Source organism: Bactrocera oleae, chromosome 2 (assembly GCF_042242935.1).
Source record: "Bactrocera oleae isolate idBacOlea1 chromosome 2, idBacOlea1, whole genome shotgun sequence".
Lineage (NCBI taxonomy): Eukaryota > Metazoa > Arthropoda > Insecta > Diptera > Tephritidae > Bactrocera > Bactrocera oleae.
In genome coordinates this window covers 78,974,451-78,996,958 of record NC_091536.1, presented here as the reverse complement: position 1 = coordinate 78,996,958, position 22,508 = coordinate 78,974,451, and the positions used below count along the sequence as shown (strand labels likewise).

The 22,508-nt window shown below is 34.8% G+C and overlaps 1 protein-coding gene across 16 annotated transcripts in view; it reads left to right on the top strand.

Moving 5' to 3' along the window:
• The window catches only part of LOC106614530 (collagen alpha chain CG42342), a 175,302-nt gene that overhangs the window by 111,996 nt on the left and 40,798 nt on the right, over positions 1–22,508 (top strand). For 9 of the 16 annotated variants that reach the window (XM_070105768.1, XM_036369714.2, XM_036369753.2 and 6 more), the window contains exons 3-8: positions 10,311–10,390; positions 10,494–10,601; positions 10,806–10,874; positions 15,966–16,019; positions 16,673–16,852; positions 19,141–19,246. In XM_070105768.1, coding sequence (XP_069961869.1) covers positions 10,311–10,390; positions 10,494–10,601; positions 10,806–10,874; positions 15,966–16,019; positions 16,673–16,852; positions 19,141–19,246 — 597 coding nt within the window. The remainder of the gene's footprint in view (positions 1–10,310; positions 10,391–10,493; positions 10,602–10,805; positions 10,875–15,965; positions 16,020–16,672; positions 16,853–19,140; positions 19,247–22,508) is intronic. The other 7 variants (XM_036369794.2, XM_036369737.2, XM_036369733.2 and 4 more) reach the window with 3 other exon arrangements.

The following is a 22,508-nucleotide window of genomic DNA, read 5'->3' as shown; positions in this document are numbered from 1 at the left end:
CTGCCGCAGTGCAAGCTGCCTCACTTATTAGACATTTTCACTAGACAAGTCAGTCGTCTATGATTTTTATGGTTGTTGGCTTGAAGTAAAGCTCATATCATGGCAAGGATATTTACAAAACACACACGCATACACAGATGCAAATAGAAGGCATATTCAAATAAGAGACGAGACGAAAGCGAAAAGGAAAACGACGAAATGGTTGAACAAGTTGGCGAAAAGTTTGCAGCAAATGTTTGCTGGAGGTATTAGCTGCCAACCCATTTGGTGTGCGCAGTTGACTGCACGTGCATGTGTGTGCATATACGGGATGAATGTAAATGTCTTTTCTAGTTTGGCAAAGGCGTGTCTTTCTCGCTTTACGGCTCTGAAGGAGACCGACAAACGGTTGGGTGCAAATTACCGCCGTTTCTGTTTCACACATATGGAAACCGAAAGCGAATTAGGCCAAACGCATGTACAAACAGACACACACCTCATTCGCATACTAATTTGCATATGTATGTGCTCATATGTGTGCGTCATGTGGCTCCTAACAGTAGGCACAAGTTTTGGCCAAATTTTGAAATTGGTTCAATTACATTTGAATACATTGATTTCGCCGCAAGCCGCACAAACGCGCAGCGTCCCAGCCACACACACACATATCTGCATACATAGATTCGCCTGTAATATAATATTACATGTTACATATAATATATGCTAAAAGTTATTCCGCTTGCGAAGTGCAGGCATATTTAAACAGTTGGGATTTTCAATTAGCAAATACAAGTACTCAAACATGCAAATGTGTGTATGTGTGTAATTCTATGTGGGCGGAGCAGTGTCATATGATTAAATGCTAATTAATGTTGGCGGCATTAAGGCTCCACTGTTGTCATAATGAAATGAAGCTTCCTTATTTTGTTGTTGTTGTTGTTTATATACTCATTAATTCAACAAATTAAATCATCCCTAAATATGTTCACGACCCAATTACAAATACCGTTATTACGTAATTATACATCTGAGTATCTGTGTGTGTGTATTAATCAAAAAAGTATCTAATTTATAAAATAGTTGAACTATAAAGTTGTTATTGCAACCCTGTGCTGCAGCTAATGAAAGTGACCGCATTAAGTATTCTTACTTAGCTGTACTTGTTGTTCATTAATATTGAGCGCTCGTTATTACTTTTATCCCAGTGCCTTAGTGAGGAATTAGGTTTGTAGCGAACAATTTCTGTTCAGCTCTCGGTATTAATAACCGAGCGCAGTCGATGAGAATACTTTCTAAGCATACTTATATACTTGTATCTTTTTGGTTTCCCATGGGAATATATTTTAGTAGCTGGCGTGATTACAGTGACTCCTGCTATTACGCCAACATTTATGTTGATACAAATATTTATAACCTGATCAAGATCCATTCAGTTTGTAACACCCAGAAAATAGTCGGAGGCCCTAAAAAGTGTATATATCAACGAACAGCGTGATGCGCTAAGGCGATTTGGCCACGTCTGTCTGTTTGAATATACGCAAACTAATCCCGCAGTTTTTGAGTTATCGATAGACAATTTTTGCATTCGATTTTTTCTCCCTGAAAAGCTGCTCATTTAACGGAACGGATTCTCGCCGTCTCAACAAATTTGTTATAGGTTCAAAGCGTTTTGTCGACATGTAAGGGTCTTTTGATCCAGCTTTATGGGAGTTTTTAGGTACGACAACAGACCGGCGTTCTAAGCTGTCCAAGTGAGATCTTTCTTAGGATCGTTCTCCTAACCTAAACCTAAACATAAACATAAAGAGAACCGACGTTATCGAACAACTATAGCATATAGCCGCCATACAAACTGATCGAGCAAAATCAAGTCGTTGTTTGGAAATATTTTTGGTTTGACAAGATATCTTCACGATATTTGGCATTGATTATTGGCAAAAGTAGCGCTGCAGTCTGCGAACAAATGGTTCAGTTTGGACAACTTTATCACATATCTGCCATACATATTGACCGATCAAAATCAAGACTAAGCGATTTTTATACCTTTTTGTGATATAAGAAATGCACCTGTGATAGGTATTATAGCTTGAGTTCAGCTGTAGTTGACTTTTTTCTTGTTCCTATAAAATCAGTAAACGTTTCACAATTTTTTTAAAACTATTAAAGCTTTGGTGCTTTAGTACAGTTAATAAACGCTTACTTTTAAGAGATTTTTAATAGAAACTATACAAATTACGATTTATATATATATTCGAAAGTTTACATATTTAGCACTCATAAAAGTTAAATTATAATAAAATGTTAAGAAAACTACCAATGTGAATGCTTTCATTTGTTTTTTGATAAATTTTTGTCACAAAATTGTTTAAACAAATTAAGAAGCCACAATACAATTGATTAATAGGTATTGATACACATATTTCGTTATAAGCTAACTAAAGAAGTGATGCAAATAAAAAATTTGATTCACATCTGTTCGTGTCTAGATCGTATTTCATTGTACAACAGCTTCGTGCAAGAAACATGTATTAACTCTACATCTCCATAAACTACAATATATTATATAATTTGAAGTCATCTGTAAATAATTCAAGCTAGGATTTATTTTGTCACTGACTGCATTTTTCAGCTAGAAATGTGCCCGGCACGTTAATATGATAGTTCTCTGAAACAAAATGAACACTGAAACAATGTTGAGAGACATTTCTAACTTACTTAATATCGATAAATCTTTTGTTTTGTGGGAGAACATTTTAATTTCGAACTCTATAAATACAAGCAAAACTATCGCATCGGAGTATAGAAATACCTTAATTCGCCACCAATTTATCCTGAAAAAATCACAGTTCTTTGTACTTACCGGGTTTTATTATGAGCAGAATTTCCTTTAAACATGTTTCTAACAATCCAATACAAATTTGTTATTGATAATATTTATTCGATTATGAGTTATATAATGGAAATTCATACATGTATCGCATTTCGAGCGAAGCAATTTTTTTGGAATCTGGATAAATAGATTTTCACCCAAAAATTACTGTTTAGTAATTTAGTTCGAAAAGTAATTAGTTTCAAGTTCTCGTGGCACTTTAGCCTTAGAAACATAAATAAAATGTAACGGAATTAGGGCTGAAAGAAGGGTTTAAAGGAAACAACACTTTTTTCGCGAGAATAGGTGATTTAGTTTTCTAACGTAGTAATGGGATGATTGTTGTCTTTATAAAAGCAATCGCCAGCGATTAATCTTTCGATTTCATGCAGTAAATATAAAATATTCCTTGAAACAATTTAAAACTAAAAAACTAATATTTTAAACTCGGCTAATTTTAAATTTTCTTCATTAAATATGAATAACATTGAATCAATAACTTTGCGCACACGCTTGCGAATAATTTTAAGCATAACTGTGCAAATATTATAAGCGCATGTAACTCCTGAGCTGAGGGCAGTAGCTTCAAAAGATTTATGAGTTAAGTGGTTGTGAAGCGCTACATGAGTTATGCTTCCTCCGAGTATTTATGCACTGGCAACGAACGAAGTATTTATTATCTGCCCACATGCAACACAATTCACGACATAATATAACATTCTATACACACACTCACAAACAGATACATATATGTATGTATATGAGTGTATAGAGCATATAAGAAGCCATATAGGTAAATACGTCAATACAACCTGTTACAGCGGCAGCTCTGTTGGATACTAGCAGCATAGCTAGTAGAGTCAAGGAGAATGCTCTGGTTTTCGTGGAAATATTTATTAATGAGCTGAGTTGGTCAAATACTGTAAAGTGAATGAGGTTATGTGGGTATGTGCAGGGATTGGATGTTATATGGAAAAAGTTTGACCAACATAAATTCCGACTATCGCACAAGTGCTGCGATATTACTTTCGTTGAACGAATATCGACAGGGATTACTTGTAAATATGTAAAAAGTTGTATGTAGAGCCAAATTTTTATGTTTATATTTCTGCAATCTATCTTTTTTCCGCTAATTAACTTCACCAGACATACTCAGGGTCATGTGTTCGAATCATAGTTTTATTAAACAATTTAATGAATTGTTTTCGGATGATGAGGTTCTTCTGAATGTTGCCGCTTTTAGAAAGATTTGCAAGTTGTTAGTTAATAAATGGCAATGCGAATCTAATAGCAGACCAGCGTATTGGCTTATATGTGCTAATACCGACCCAATAACTATTTTAAACGGCAGACTCTGCATTTGCGTACCAAATATTTAGATAAGAGATACATATATTATCCGACTGTCTTCTAAGGAGCTGAAAATGCTATTATTAATTTACAATTTCCTTTTAATTCAATTGCCGACAATTGCAGAGAATTCTTCTCGAATTGTATGAGTACTCGTAGTTTTATACATTTGTTGGGTGGAGCGAAAAAAAATTTTTTTTGTTTTTGCTAAGCCTGATGGTAAAATTTTTAGATTATAAAAAAAGGAAATTTTTTTAACATCAGAGGCTCACTTTTAAAGTAAATTTCGAGTTAAAATTTTTATTTCGTAAAAAAATGTTGATAAGTGTTCTAGAAGCTGAGGAGAGACCTCTTTCTGGCCAATTAAAAGTTATCAACTTAAAAAAAATGTTTGTGGTCATTATTGGAATTTTAAAAAAGTCGTAAACGACAACATGCTTTTCTTAAGCATAATAAAATTTGAGTCAAAAACCGTCAAATTTCGGTAAAATTCGTCGGTAATTTTTCTATAAAAGTGAAGAGTTTTATTTTGTCCAACAAAAATTTTAACTCGAAATTTTACTTCAAAAGTGAATGAGCCGCCTCTAGATGTTAAAAAATTTTTTATTTTTTTATAACATTTTTACAAAGTTTACCATCAGGTTAAGCAACAAAAAAAAAAATATTTTTCGCTCCACCCTAACATATTGTATATCTTCTGCACAAAAATGTTAAAACTTAGATAATAGAAAAAATAAAAACTGAAATCATTGAACGGCAATAAGTGGAGAAATATGACGAAATAAAGAAAAATGAACACTAATAATACAAAATATGCTTATAGTGAAGAAAAAAAAGAAAAAGAAGAAAGAAAAAAGTATGCTAAGCGTTAAAAAAAGCACTGACTTTCCAACTTTATCAACAATAAAGACAAGCTAAACGTATCCTCTGTCACACGCCTCCGCCTGCAGCCAACATATCTGCTAACATCTGCTTTATTTGATCAGCTCCTTCACTCTTCACACCCCGGCACCAGCTTAGACGCTTTCTCAGTCTTACGTACTTTTTTCCATCTCTGTTTTAGCCATAAAGCCCACACGTTTCATGCCACACAACCACTCAAGTATTCGCCTTAAGCTAGCTAACCTCTTCGGCTGTGCAGCAGACACCGCGGCCGCAGTTCAACACTCGATTGCCTGCCAACTGTGTAATGCGTTGTTGACGTTGCCATCTGCAATGGAGCTTTTCATATCACGCAGCCACTCGCGCGCCGTCAAGCAGACAGCTTACAATCGCAGACAAAACCTACAAAAATATTCTTAACCAACCAACACATACACGCACATACATACGCATCATACAACCATACAATTACAAAAATCGAGCTTGTAAATAGTTCGGCGGAGAATCGAAGTGAAGTGCGACGCGACACACCTACATAATAAGATTTCTTCGGGTATCAAGCCAAATCAGAGAAATACGAAAATGCGTTAATGGCTATGAGAGCTGATATTATGATTATTATGTAATTAGATTAAGAGTAATTTAAGCTTTTTTCGAGTACATTTACGTCTGCTTACGAGTGTGTTTGATTTTTTCCAAGTTTCTCTTTTTCATAAAGTTCTTAGCATTATGGCAATGGCAGTCGTAAGTCCCAAATACAACAACAATAAATTCATTTGAAGTACGCGTCTATTTATGGCCTCATTTCTTCATTTCGATATTTTTTATTGTTGGTTTTTGTTTTTGGCTTGCCACATTCCGATGAACTCATTGTCTGTTGACAGAAATTATTCTATAATGATGCCACAATTGGTTGCAATTAAGATTGCAGTGTAAATTACTTTTAATGACAGCTTTTGTCTTTGCTCACTTTAAGACTCAGTTGCAATATAAATTTAAGCAGATTCTCCGCATAATAAATTAGGATTTATTGTATATGATCACTTCCTCAAATACGGAATGCAAAAGCTACAAAAATAGCTGGAAAGTCATGCATACTTATATAAATTCGATTAATTGATTGATTATTTTAATAATTCAACCAACGAACTGATTCTTTTTCATAAGCTCTATAATTTTTTAAAATATCCCTACAAATATTGTACTATGATAGGAAATTGAGGTTAATTTGACATCAAGCAACCAGTTTTGCCATTTGTTGTAGTTTTAATTCTCAATATTATTATTATACTCCAAACATTCGAACATAGCTCTTTTATGGTTTTTTCAAAGTCAGGACATTATCAAGCCTCTCCTTTATTTTTTAAATTTTTTTTTATAAAAATCAATGTGGCGTCGCTGTAGCCTTAACCGATCAATTTTGAGGTAAACTATTTTTAAAAGTAAAAAAAAAATAATATGAAAAAAATCAATTTCAGTGTTATGTTAGCTAATGTAAAGCTTTTCTTATCTTTGATTTGTCGATAATGATGCACATATATTTAATAATTTCGTTTTTATAGCCTAAAAAGTACTTAGTAATTAATATTAATCAGAAATAACAAACAAAAACTGTTTTGTTTGGAATTAGCGAATGTAATGGATAGTAGCTAAAAAAAAACCAGAATATAATTTAATTAATTTTCAATTACTTTAATCATAATCAAGTTTGTTTGTAATTAGCGAAAATAATGCATATTTATCAAAAACAAAACAAAATATTATTTAATTACTTTTCGACTACTTTAATCATTACATGTTGGATTGTAATTAGCGAAAGTAATGCATAGCTATCAAAAATAAATAAAAATATAGTTTATTTGCTTTTCAATTACTTTAGTCATGGCATATTTGTTAGTAATTAGCAGAGTAATGGATAGTACTTAAAACAAACCAAAAAATATAATTCCATTGTTTTTCAATTACTTTAATCGTTACTTTGCATTGCATGCAAAATAATATAAGATTCTGACAGTTACTACTTATAAATGAACATACTTGTTTGTTATCGACGGTTAACAAGTCGTTGAACTGGTAATTTGAATTAACAAAACGTATATAATGATAATGTTGTCCATTAATAGTCATCTTTAAATATATAAAGAATAAAAAGGTTTCTAGTATATAAATATGAACTTACTTCTCACAACATATTTCACGATATTATAAAGCAGTATGATTACATATTAAAATACTTGCTTACACTAATTAATAATTAACAGCTGGCATTTATAATAAGTTATCAGATATTACCGCTAATTATTTAACTACTACTTATCCGGTGAAATGTCAATAAACCCCTCTCATTATTTACTCCATGTTGCCTGTCGGCATTTCCAATCTTCAATTCCTACATAATCATCTTCTCGGATCTGCTCGCCTTCGTACGAGTTAATTTCCCAACTTGAATTGTAATTTCTCGTTTGCTTTAATTAGATGCACGAAACTTTGACATCTTAAACGACATCTTTTTAGTGCAAAATGCGGCGTTTCATCCAAAAGCCTACAACTTCTCTACTTGTCGCGCCTAACTGCTTGCGGTGCGATTTGTCGCTTTGTTTGAGGGTTCTCAGGCAGTTTGAGGTGCGCTTTGTAGTACTTAATGAATTTAAATTGTCTTCGTACACTCATCTCCAAACTAAGAGAAGCACTCATTCACACACACACATAAGCTAGAACTGTGAAACCTTTATTTTACCGCTATTTTGCCACATTTTGCTTCATTTCTAATTTCGGCTTTCACGATTCAATGAAAATTACTTAATTATAACAATCAAGCCAAGTCGCTGCCTTTCCGAGCGTTTGCGTTTTGAGTCGCCAAATGAAGTCTTTAAGTGCCTTGATTACTTTTGACTCAAAGTGGAGGGCGGTAGCCCAAAATGCTGCACTAATTCTGTTACATTAACTGTTTCACTGAAATTTTACTTTTCATCATTCATTCTGATGTTTCTTTGCCGCGGTCGTATGTTGGTCATGTTTTGAAATTTGGGCTTTGATACGAAATGTGAAAGTGGCGCCCCATCTCTGCCCTCACTTCGGATTATCAGTCAGTGTACAGTATCAACAGTTGTTGTTGTAGGTATTATTATTATTATTTTTTATTAGTGTGGTTCTTTGCTGTTGCATGCCATCCGATCTTTTACAGTTAACTCAGTTAATTTAAGCGCGCTCAAACAGTCACATAAGCGCTGATAAATGCTGACTGCATTCACAACCAATGTTTCTCGTGTTGATAATAAGCTTCTGTGCTTTTTCCTTCTTTAAGCTGATGCTGTGCTCTTTAGATGCGTTTGCTCTTCTAATTTAGCTCCTGCCATCACATTTTCACTCTCTTTGTGTTTCCACTATTTCGTTGTTGTTGTAATTTAATTAAAAATTTTCACACCTACTTTATTTAATCTCCATCGCATTTTCAGTATATAGCGGCGTCGTCACATAGGGAACTCTATTTCGTATTTAACGTAAACTGGTGCCGGCCGTGAAGTATGCACGTACAAGTATTTCGTAAATTGTTGCTGCTGTAGCAGTATTGCTCATGTCATTGCTTCTGCTGCCACCAACATTTGAGTGGAAGGTTTTTGTTGCTACTTTATGGTCGCAATAGCTGTCGGGAACAATAAGGAATGCCAACTGATTTCAGATCAGCCATCAGTCTTCCAAAGCAATAAAATGTAGAGAAGAAAAGAGTTTGCTTTCCACCACAAACTCTATGGTAGGGATGCCAAAGTTACGAATGTAATTACACTCAAAATTTAGTTAAGGTTATAACTATTCATAACTGTAAAAGTCCAGTTATAATGTTGTATGTATTGCAACAATTATTACAATTACAATCAGTACCGCATTTTCTGTTAAAATATTACAAAAATTAGATAATTTCAATTACAATCACTACTATAACTTTCAATAATAAAATCAAATACAATTGAATTTAAACTTCTAATTCAATTACAACTATAACCGCACTGCATTACTACTATTACAATTACTTTTACAACAAAATTACATTTTAACTTTAGATTTATAATCAGATTAATATCATAAATTATTACAATTACTAAGACAATTACAATTACAATACAAATACTACTACCATACAATTATATTTTAATTTAAAATTAATAATTAAATTTAGTTTTGTAATTTAATTATTATTAGTAGTCAAGTTATGTACAAATATATTATAATTGTTCAATTACAATTCAATCGATTACAACCATTACAATTAATACAACATTTACACTTTACTCTTATTTACTCAAACTAAGAGTATTTACAAATGCAATTGCAATCACAATTACTACTGAGACCTTCGCGAATTTGGCAACCCTTTTTCGGCTTATCCATCATAGCTTTTATCCTTTCAAATATTCGTATAAATATTTCGCAGGATGCAATATGTTGCAGGGTGCGTAGAGTCAAGCGAGCAGAGTAATTGTTGGTTAGTCGCTCTCCATTACCGCCACCCTTTGCACTCGCATCCGAAAGCCTCACACTGCAGGCAGTGCGGCGAGTAATTGCGAAACTGCTGACTAGCGATAATCACGAGTAGGCGGCGTCCAAAGGGGCAAGGCTTCATTGCAACTTCAGCGAAAGCTAGAGTGCTTTTTTATTACACTTTCACTTAGCTCGCGAATAACGGCATTGCAATTGGGCTTCTGCGTGCGCAGCTCACTGTTTTTGTTTAGGTTGATGGCAGTGGAGGCACGTAATGAATAAAGTCACTGCGAAATTAAGTGCAACTGCAATTACATTAAAGTTTTCTCGTTTTTCGAAGCCACAGCGCAGCACACCACACTTCACCGCAAGCGTCACGCGTCGGTTGCCTAGCTGCGACTACACTTTTTGGGGCTTCTATAGAAGTTTAATGAGTGCCACACAGCAGGCAGTCGATTGCCGCACAATAATCAGACCGTTATTCCCTCCAACCCGACTGTGGTGCCTGAATAAGGGCGACAGCTCTTTAAGCACCATTGATGTTGCTATGATGTTGCCAATGCGTTCGGCGCCGCGGCATTGCCATTGCACAGCCATGCGTGTCCTTCGTTGTTTTTTGGTGTAACAGTTTCGCATTTCCACTTAATCTTCTAAACTTTAAATTGAAATTGCAATTTCCTGGCTATAATAATAAATTTCACATTGCTTTATTTTTATGCCACAATACTAAAGTATTACTCTATGCTTCTTCTAGGGCCACCTGGACCACCAGGCCCACCGGGCAAACGGGGGAAACGTGGCAAGAAGGGCGACCCTGGCGAAAAGGGTGATCCGGTAAGTATCTGATTTGCCGTCCCACATGCCTGTTGCACGACTGCTGCAGTGCTGGTGAATATAGTTCTGTTTATGGTACTTATTTCTCGTTTTCATATGACAGGGCGTCAATGGTGTAAACGGTGAGAAGGGCGCTGCCGGCAGACCGGGCGACAAAGGTCAAAAGGGTGATGTCGGCCATCCGGGCATTGATGTCTTCCAAACTGTGAAGGTGAGTGAACCCTGCTATGGCTAGTCCATATGCTAACCGAAACTGTTTTGTTGCAAATATTTCCCAATTCGATTTAAAAGAACAGCTGCGCTGCTAACAGTACAAAAATGGCTGCCACTAAAAAAAGTTTAATTTCGTATAAATTGCTGTGCATTAATTTTGCAACTACGTTTATATTAATTTACTAAAATAACTTGTTTTTAGGGGCTGAAGCGTTCGGTCACGACCTTACATGGCGGCACTTTAGGTTATGCAGAAATTGTTGCTGTCAAGGTATCACATTACTCGCATTATTTTCACCATAATTGTTGTTGCTAGTTTTGTATTTTTTGTTTTTTGTGATGGTTTTTGTAATTGTTGCACTTTTTCATGCACATTGGCTGGCTCACGGGCTTACCAACCGCAGCCAATTTCTGTGTGGTTTCACTTTGAAGTAGCGAATTTCGGTTTTTTCGCGGCTCTCGGTTTTATTGCTCACTTGTTTTTGTAGTTGTTGAATGTTTTATTTATTTTGCTGGTTAAACCTTTTTATTTCGTTGCTGATAATAACTTTTTATTGTTTGTAGTTTTCATTGCTGTCGTAGTGGTTGGCGTTAAAAGTAGCACTGTAAGCACTAGTTGTTGTTGTAGTACATAGCTGTAGCAAAGTCCTTGACTGGAATTTTATTTAACATTTGCCTGTCAACCGCAAAGCCTTTTACAACGATAATTTCCTCTTCAATTGCTCCGCAAACTAATAATTACAGAGAAAAGTTTCTGTGGGCATAATTTTTTTTTATTTTTATTTATTTGTTTTTGTTTTCGTATAATGTTAGTATGTAATGTGATATGACACACATGTGAGAATATCAGTAATTTCGGTTTTTATTTTTATTTGTAGTTATTAAAAAGTTATTTACATTGCTCATTCAACATACTGTAGTTGCAACAAGTAAGCGGTTATGGTTGTTTATGGTATACAAAAAAATAGTATGTTAAATGATGAAAATCTGATTAATATTGTGTATATATGTAGGTATATAGTTTTTTAATAAAAAAAATTGTTATATAATTTAAAAGTATCACTAAATCAACAAAAGTCCACCACTTGTAAAAATTCAGGCAGCTTTAACAACTATTTAGGCATGTGTGATTATTCGTTGCAGTTACTGTATGCACATATGTATGTTTGTAAACATAGTCAATATTTTACTCAAACGAAAAAGTTTGACATCACAAAAAATTCAAACGAAATAATTAATTTGTTCCGTTGCTATTTCATTAAATTACTACCAATTATCCCATTACAATTATGCTCATCAATATATGCACATATATACGTATATGGATTTATTAATAATGGCCAGTGTTACCAAATAACCTTTACAGTAATTAATTAATAACTTTTAAATTTAAATTATAACTTCAACTTCATATTAGGTATTGCCAACTTAAAGTTTTAATTAGTTTACATCTATTTAAAATTTACTTTTAATCATTAAAAGAAATCTTACAAAAATTATTATACACGTACGCATTGTAAATATTAAATTAAGATATACTCATAGCTATACATCAATGCTTAGCGATAAGATGAGAAAACGAAAATCTTCAAAGCTCACTTTGAAATATTCTGACTATAAGATTTGGAAAAAAGCAATTAAAATATTCCTAACTCGAAAATAAATCAACAACACGTCTTTCCTAGTCCACCCTTAGCATATTGCAGCTTAGGCATTGAAGCTGTTCTCAAATGGACAGTTGTAGACCGATCCATTGTATATCGTCAAAGAATATCAAGAATATCTCAAATCTATTGCAGTGACTAATTTTAAAACTGTTTAATTCGACTGAATGACTGAATGATATCCACAGTGTTCCAACCTTAGCCTTGCTAAAGTTGGGGAGCAAATTTTGTCACAACACTTTAATGACACCTTAGACAGTGGATGTTGGGCAAAAATGTTAACCTCACTGTTACAAGCCTCACATTTAGGGCAAGATGCAACTTGCTGATAAGAAAGAACTAGTCTGAAACAGAATAATATTGCAAATTTGAATTATTTCAATTGGAAAATCCTATTCAACAAGATCTCTTTAAAATAATGTGCAAAAAATATCGCGGTACAGTCTCAGCATTTCACAGTGGTTAGTAGATCGTGTCAATGGTGAAACTTAATGTGACGAACTAAAAACAGGCGATATTTGGGAATTAAAAAAATTAAAACCACCACTTCAATTGTTTTAAAATCAAGGTATATACAAACATATTTACGGAACACATGGCAAAATTTTAGAAGATAAACATTTAATATTTTTCGAGTTACATGCGATCTCCAACGGCGCTAAAAAATGTTCTGCTACTGCAGGGAATCCAGACTTATTCGCGGATAAAACCTAAAAAAATTATCTTTAGAGGTTATTGTCCATAAAATGTGCTAAAAAGCTTCGGTCGCTATTAGCTTGCCAAAATTCGATTTTTGATCAGACCAAAAAACTGGTAGCTCATTGTTTGAAGAACTATATGCAGAATATGCAGAAAAACTTTGATAGTGATCGCACACTTTGTCTCCGAGTAATCACTTAAGCAAATTTGAAAACTGTAATTTTGAAAACAAAAGCGAAAATTAGAGATATCACCTTAAAATATTTATATGTTATTTTTAAAGTTATAACCTATCGAAATATGAGATAAATCGATTTTTTTTTTAATTTCACACTATGTGTATCGCTTAAGATGATCGTATATGAAAGATATTACACTAAATCTAAATGCCTCCAAATGCCTTAAGACTAAAACACCAAAAAAAAACAAAAAAAGAATTTAAAAGTTAATAAAATACGAAAGATTATACAATCGATGCATAAAATATAAAAGTAAATAGAAAATTTTGAATATATGTACATAATTGGTTTCTTCAAACACGCACAATAAAATATTAATGTAAACTTCGACACCATTAAAGTTAATGCATCTGGGCATAGCATATAAATCCATACCACACACAAGACCCTAGAAAATTTTAATAATATATATACATACATATGTAATAACTATTATTGAAACTGCCGTGAACTCAGCATAAGTAAGTGTCATAAAACCTTAAAAAACCCATCTCAACTCAAAACCGCTTATCCGAAAATGCAGGAAAGCGTTTACAACTTCACATTTGAGCGCCAAACAAGCAGTAAATGCACTTAATGCTCGGTTCACACAAAATGTTAAAGCAAGACCGGCACATACGGACGTTAGTCTTTTAAAAACCTCAAACGCTTTTAAGCAAAAAATCCAAAACATTTTTCTTACGAATTCTAACACCAACACATGCTCAAACACAAATCCATTGACATGTGGCAACTTTGAAGATGCCATTTAAAGAAATTACACCAAAACTATCACACTTTACTGTTAAGTTACATTTTGCTGTTACTCACCGCTGACCACTACGCTTCCTCTGTAATGCGGTAATTGACCATGTCAATGAGCATGGGAGAGCGCAAGCAGTTTATTGAACTCAGCGAAGTCTTGGTTAAAGGATAAGCCTCATTTAAGTGAATTTTAACTAAAATTAGTTGCTACGGACGGACAATGCCGATACACATATTCACCAGCAGCATAAGTGCACTTTGGACACCTGCTCTCTTTCTTATAGTGCCGTTAATACATATTTTACTCACCCCACTGCATATTTATTCCCTTATACCGAAATCGGCTTTTGTTTTTCATTCGGCACGCTTCAATGCTTCGATTTAATGGCTATTTGTCGCGATTTCATATTGTCGTGTGTAAAAAATATTAAAGCGAATTATTTAAAGATGCATAACACGCTCATAAATGTGTCTGGACAGCGGAGATGACGACGATACGTAAGATACAGATGTTTTGTATATTAACACATTAACGGCTGGCTGCCCTGTCGGAAATTCTAAGCGAAGTCTGATCAAAAAAAGTAAACATTTCGATCTCGTAAAGGTTGCCGAAAAAATTACGAAATTTACTTCGAAATATTATTAGTGTTTATTAATATTATTTGCTCAAAACTCAAAAAAACAGTTTTACGAAAGGTCCAACTTCTAGAATATTCTACATGTTGTTGTTTCTGTTAGAACTAATCGACTTATCTCTTGTTCTTAAAATGAATACAATCGAAAGTAGACAAAACTCGAAGACGCTCGATAAGAGAATTTTAACCTCCAAAAACACTATCAAAGCGGTACAAATATAGTAAAGAGCTTCTATATTCAGAATGTTACTATGAATTTTGAAAAACTTCTAGCTTGTCAATTATTGAAATAAAATCAAAATTCAGAGTGACATTTATCAAGCTAGACAACGAAATTTTTCCGATAGGCGTCTTCGAAGAAACCACACCCACATCACATCTTACACACATGTGTTGCATTGTATATGCAATGCCTCTACATAGAATGAATGTAAATGTACACATATATTTTTTTTTCTCATGCGCTTCTGAACATGTGGCATCATCTGCAAGTCAATTTTATGAAATTTTTCAGACGGAAAAGTGCTACACATATGTTGCAAATGGCCAAAAGAAAAGTGTGTGCGCTTACAAAGTTTGCAATGCAAAAACACACTTAAGAACGTGTAAGTGTGTGAATGAGTGAGTGTATATGTAAGTGTTCATGTGCATAATGCTTTCAGCACGAAATTCTTTTATTTTTCCATTTTCATGGAAAAGGACCGCACACGTGATAACTTATACGTTTGCGTTAGGCGAAAGGTCTTAAAAGTTTTATGTCAAGCTGCGTTTAAGAGAAATTTGAGTGTTTACTGTTGGTGAGAATAAACTGCGAAAGCATTCAAAATAACAGTATATTTAAGTTAAAGTTGAAAGAGCAGTTAAATAATTAGATAAAAGGATTCTTGTTGTAGAACAACTTAAGCACTTTAGATGTGATTAAAAAAAAACAATGACTACTTTTTTAATTTTTCATCGGGAGCACACAAGTATCATGTCTAACAAGCTTCAATTTTCCAGAGAGTTTTATTTAAAATTATTTTTAAAAGGAGTGCGCTCTTCAGCTAGGTCAACAATTTTCATTGCCATACTTCTTTAATTTTCCAATAATAGTCAACCGAGAAGGGATTTATTTATTTGAGATTTCACAGTTCAAAATATTAAATCTTGAAGTAAAATACTGAATATTTAACAAAACTTATCAAAAAAATAAGCAAAGCAAAAATTTATATAAAATTTTGCTGCAAAAAATCAAGTCCTATTATAGCGAAAACTTAACTTGTTAACTAGGCAAATGCATTTGTAACTCTCATTTTACTTTATTTAAGTTATTATAAAAATTTAGTTGTTGTTTTTTATTCTTAATTTTATTATTTTTGTTTTTGTTTCTATAATTTGTAAGGGTTTGCAAGAAGCCGGTGTGAATGTATCAGCCGCCACTGTCATACAATTGAAGGTAAGTGTCGGCATGCCTCTAAATGCAACTACAAACACACGCACGCACATTCACACATTCAAAAATCAAAACTAGTGCTTAATTCTAAAAGCAAAAAAATATTTATGTATTTATGAGTGCACATTTTCATGCATACGTAGATGCATGCCCGTACATACACCAATACAGCCACACATATGCAGTGAGCAGGTGACCAGGCGCAAGCATTATGCCATTTGGTCGCTGGAGATTTTAAATATGCAGTCATAAAATAACAAAAAGCAAATATTCATCAAAATGCATTTGCAATGCAAAAGTGCAATATCCTAAGTGTGCTCATACACACACACACACACTTGTACATAGTATGTAGTTAGTAAAGCTCCCTCCCATGTCATGTCACCAACAACTAAATAAAAATAAGAAGTTTTCAGGCATTTTTCAACGTTTTTCAACATTTCACCAGTATTTTCAATTTAGTAAATTTTTAATGTTTTGCCTTTTCTAACAAAATGCTTTGTAGCTGCCACATATTTATTTTGCCATAATTCCATGCATGCACTAACATACTTGTATGTAGATATGTATGTAAATAGTAGAAGCTGGTTACATTTGTCAATTATTTTCATTAATTGCTATTTGTCTCTCCTTGCTGCTGCTGTTACTGCGATTAGGGTGAACCTGGCGAACCTGGTCCACCTGGACCACCAGGACCACCTGGGGAGGCCGGCTCACCCGGCATGAACGGCGGACGTGGACCACCTGGCGAAACCGGCCCAGCGGGACCTGCTGGACCACCTGGAGAACCCGGACCGATTGGCCCACCTGGCGCGCCGGGCACACTGGGACCTAAGGTAAGTATAGACACATTCTGCACATGTGAAAGGATTATGAATCCTTTGAGTTGATGTAAAAGCACGCACACAAGGATGATTACGACGGAGAAACTGACAAATGAAATCCATAAAATTTGTCATTCATGGAAAGCATGAGAGACATTTTGCGTTGCAGAGATGTTTAAACAAATTCGTTTATGTAAACTGAGACTCCTGATTTGCTAGAATTTTAATAAATATTTATGATAATGCAATAGCAGTCTCGCTGGGTTGAAAATTTTGGCATTCATTTAATTCGTTCAAAATGAAAATGTCTCAAAATTTCAGATCACTCCTACTTTGAACGATAAATCACAAGATAAGTGACATACCAAACTGTATGTTTAAAAGTTTTACTTGTAGATATATAGCAAGAAAATTTTGACGATTAAGATCACGGAAAGTATGTAATAAGAAATAATGTACAACATTAAAAAGTTCTGTATTAAAAGACACTAAGAAAACCATGTCCCACAAACACGCTTTACTACTTAGTCTATTGGAGGATTGCGCAATGGAACAGACTATTTTAAACATTAGCTGCCATAGGAAAACCACTATTAGAAGGAAGAATGTCAAGCTTTATATTACAGTTCTATGACTTTACGCTATCGAACACATCAGCTGCTCTAGAAACAAAAAATGCTTGTCCGAGTAAGAAGTAAACCATGGCGTTCGGTGGGGATATTTCATCTTGTAAAGGAAATGAAGACATTGCGAAATGTGGAGATAGAATTTATTACTCTGTTACTGTATTTTCGAGAAATAATTGACACATGAAAACTGAAACAGCATAGTTAAATTAATGTCTGTTAATATCAAAAGCTATGATAAAAAAGGAAACAGTGCTTGGTTTGGTGAAAAAGAGTGTTTTAGCATATGTATGTAGCACGGAGACTCCATTAACTAAATGATTCTAGTATACAGCTAGTATTTGCTGCTACGAATCTGCATTAGAAATATTTTCAATATTATCAATTATATCAAGTTTATACAATAAAAATATTCCAAACACTGATCAAAGTGTGGGTTGGAAGAGTTCACGTTCTCATTTAATTATACTCAATTTCCCAATGTATGGACCGTTCACGAGTCTTTAGCACAATATGAACTTATCGACTTATAGTATGTAATTTAGATAGAACAGTTTGACATGTGGTCGTCCCTTAGTATTAAATACATTTCTATTACAATATGTTCTCACAAAATGTGAGAAGACTTCACCACACTTTTTAAACTTCCAATGATTGCCATTCAAAATATTGCTTTATGTATAGGTATGGTATATACTAGATATTGAATTGATTAATTAAACCGCAGAGTATCACAACTTTGATCAGCCATTTCGTGAGCACAATGATTGAGCATAATCCACCAATCAAAAGCAACAAAATTTATTTTGATGTTGCAAGATAGCAGAGGCATATTTCAAGCACATTAAAAGGACACTTCTGAATTAATGATTGAACCGATAGCACTAAAAACACAGATGCATACAAACCAAATACCTACAGACACCATTATTTACGTTGTATGTGTGTGTATTAAACGTTGTTTGCATTAGAAAACTGTGTCGCACAAATAATAACGCTATTAAGGATCTAATATTTCAAAGTAAATAAGTTGTCAAGGGTCAATTTATGCACGCATCCTCCGACAACACACAATGTAAATGGAGAGAAAACCGTTGTGTGGCTGTAGCATGGCATCTTTCGCCGTGTTGCAGCTGCAGGCATTGTTTCCTTCGTTAGTGCCTATTCATTTTCTATTTATATACGCTTTCGTTTTCCATTATATCACCTCCGTTTCGGTTTTTATACTCCTATTTTGTACACAAACAGAAACAACTGCGCACTATTATCCTATCAAAACGGATATTTATGTGTCTGCGCTCAACCCAAAAGTGCCGACGAGTGTGCGCATCAGTTGCAGAGTCGGACAGTCGCAGCAGCAGATAGCGCTGCAAGGGCGAGATGGCTGAGAGTTACTGGGTATGTGATATGTGCGGTCGCTGACTTGTTGGCTGAGTGGTCGGACACCGGAATGTCACATCACTTATCATTTGTTTATGTTGCATGTTTGGACATTTGCTTATTTTATACTTAATTCCTTGTGTGCGTGTCCTCTTAACTCGAGCGAAGACTCAGACAGAGATCCAAAAAGATTCAACTACACACACACATGAGTGCCTATGCTGAGGCATATGCAACCTGCTGCCACAAATGTAATTGTCTTATTTTTATATATATTCTCGTTGTCCTTTGCAGGGTGACAAAGGTGACCGCGGTGATCGAGGTCTTACCACAACCATTAAAGGTGACGAATTTCCCACCGGCATCATTGAGGGGCCACCAGGTCCACCGGGACCACCTGGTAAGTAGTGTACAATGTATTTGTAGTCTTATCAATTGGCCATACAAACTACTTAAATACACACACATACACACATGTATACCAACTCATGTGTCTATTAAGTAAGTGATGCCACACTCTCGTAAATAAATAAATAAAGACTATATAAAGTATTTGTTGTTCTTGTTGGCAGCTAAAGCGCTGTACATATGTCCATACATGTGTCGCTTCTCACAATTGCCGCGCATCTGCCCCCCCTTCCCTCTCGCATAGATCGAACGTTATTCACGTGCTGTTTGTTTGTTTTCAAAGGTGTTTGCTGCTGGCTTTTGTTGTGCCACACGCTGTTAGTGAGCGCATACATTCACTAAATAGATATTTGTATAAATACACATCGATAAATATATATATATATATATATATATATACATATGTTTGTGTGGTATTTATTTGTTTTTGTGGTTGGGCACATCTTTAGCTGCCATGCCAACAGCTTCAAAGTGCCTGCCTTTGTAAACATTATTAAAAGGCAGGAAAAGTGCAATAACAAAATCATACGCGCACACTTACTTCTCGTCTTTAATGTTGTTGTAATCGTTGTATTAGAGCAAAATGTGTTGGTTGTTTTAATTTATGGCCTGCTGCATGTCGGCGTAACGCAAGCAGCGCGCAAGGAGCAGGCTGCACAGTGGTCTGAAGTGGCATTATAGCGGAGGATTTTTTTACTTACGATATTCCTCAACATCGAATGCTTAAAAATATATATTAATTACGTACTTGTCTTATACCAATTTACATTATTATATTACCTATATTTACCTATACAAGAAAAAAGAGACCTTAGTTACTACGCTTATAACTCAAACACACCTGAACCGATTTCGATAATTCACACCAACTCGAACTGGTCTCCGGCCAAACAAGAAGAATACCCAAAAAATTTCTAAGCAAATTTATTTCCCCATAAACTTTTTATGGAGCGATTTTCCGTCGACATTTTGATGATCGATGACGTTTATGTTTAAATCACAACATAACCATATTTTTTGACAATATTTTCAAATTATACAATACTAAGTTTTAACTGAGATTAATATTTTCGATTCGAACACTTTTACTTTTGCTATTCTGTGTTAAAACTCGTTTTAAAAATCTCGTTTCATATTAGCCTTTTCGGTTATCTATTTGGCGTTATAACACAGATTTTTTAGTGTTTTGTTCATTTTTTTTTGTTCACTATCCTCTTGCAATTCCTGCATTAGAATTCCTTCACGTAGCAATGTATAATGAAGTTAGCTTCAATAAAGCTTCGAAGTACAAGCTTGCCTCCAACTTTAATATCAAATTCAATGTCAGAGTTACCAGGTTCATACTATATATATATATATATATATATATATACAAGTGAAGACTCTAATAATTTCAAATGCATTTCGACCTCAGATACTGGCCCTAATTAATATTTTCCTTATATTCCTCATTCGTAAAGGCTCATGCAAGCTTCTTGCTTTAGGAACAGATGGGACTAAAACTCATGAGGCATTGCTACCAAATACCTTTTCGTGGCCCAGCACTGGAATGAAAGCGGCAAAAATACCCTTCGTCTGCAAATACAATAATTACGAAGACCCGAAAGCACGATTTATTATAACAAGCTTAGCGCGAAAAAAATTAAGCAATTTCAAATATTTTATTTATTTTTTGTCTGACAACCAATTAGTTTCTGGTGGCCATACACTGTTCAATAATTTGCTCTTCACTCGAATGCAGCCAAGCGTTTATTTGTTTTCGTGCTGTTGCCTAGCGTTACACTCAACACACCGTAACTGCATCCACAACAAATACAAAACAAATATGTGCACATCAAACACACACACAAACAAACATACTATTGGTTCGGGTGTATCGAGTGGCACAACAAATGCACCGAATGTCTTAGAATTTGCTGTTTGTTCGGCTGACTGTTGCTGTGGCACTTAATTGAGTCACTTGAGCGCCGCCCAGTCCAAATTAACTGGGAGTGCATACAATGGGACAGCACAAGCAGCCGCCGATTAATTGGAAAATGTACCGTCATAGCTGATTTAGTAGGAGCACTAACACAACAACACAGATACATAATATTCGTTTTTTAGGCGTTTAAAAGATTTGCTTATTTTCCAATGAGATTTTATTTATTTTCTTTTTTCTTATTTAAAAGTGGATCTTACACATTGTAGCGGCAGCAACACGCTGTGCACTTTCCAAAATCATTCAGCTCATTTCTCTGAATTGCCACGCATTGTTGACATTTGCTGTTGATTTATGATATCTCTTTGTGTTGGTGTGGATTTGTGCTCACCTTCAGTTTTTGAATTGTACCACGCACCGTTTTCTTTGGCGCTGAGTTGCCTCGAAATTCCACAAAATTGATTAGAACAAAAAAACTATGGAGAAATAAAATTAAAAAGCATAAATTGAAAAGAAAATTAGCGCACCCGCCAACACTTGTCCCACCGCCTCCACGACAAATGCGCCGAAAATGAAAAATTTCATAATCACATACAGAGACAAATGCAAATGGAATACAAAAACAATAACGCTGGATATTCAAGCAGCTTAGAAATCTGTATGAAATTGAATAAATTTGAAAACGCTTTTCGGCACATTAATCATCTCCAAAGGCGGGCGGGATTAGCGCGTGTCGCGTCATATTTCTCGCCTCTGCAGAGCGAGAGCAATACCAATCAACGCACACAAAATTAATACACCGCCATACATACTTAATACAAATATACATATGTATGTATCTGTGTGCATGCATTTGAATGGGCGCACAACCGACCCCCACAATCGCGCGGGCTGCTGCGATCGATCAAACCGGCACTGTATTTCTTCTTAATGAACGATATGATATGAAAAAACACAAAAACAATTCTTAATATCTGTGTGTGCCAAGCGGAAGCGAGTACTCATATACATACATAGCTCCACATTAAGCGAGCGCATTAGCATGTGCATACTCGCTGGTGCGCTTGTTGGCCTTCAGCATCAGCTATTTGCTTGTTTGTCGTCGCATTTCGGCGATTGTTTAGTTTATTACTGACCCCCTTTGGTTTTGCGCGCCACACGCGGCAGCTCATTTACACGCTCACACACACGAACACACAAGTGCGTTATCATATGCGCCTAACACTTGTTTATTGGTGTGAAATTCTTTATGTGCCACAGTTCATTTCACACATTTACGATTTGCCACTTGCGCTGCCCCGACCCCCAACAAATAAATTTTTAGTGTTTCCCC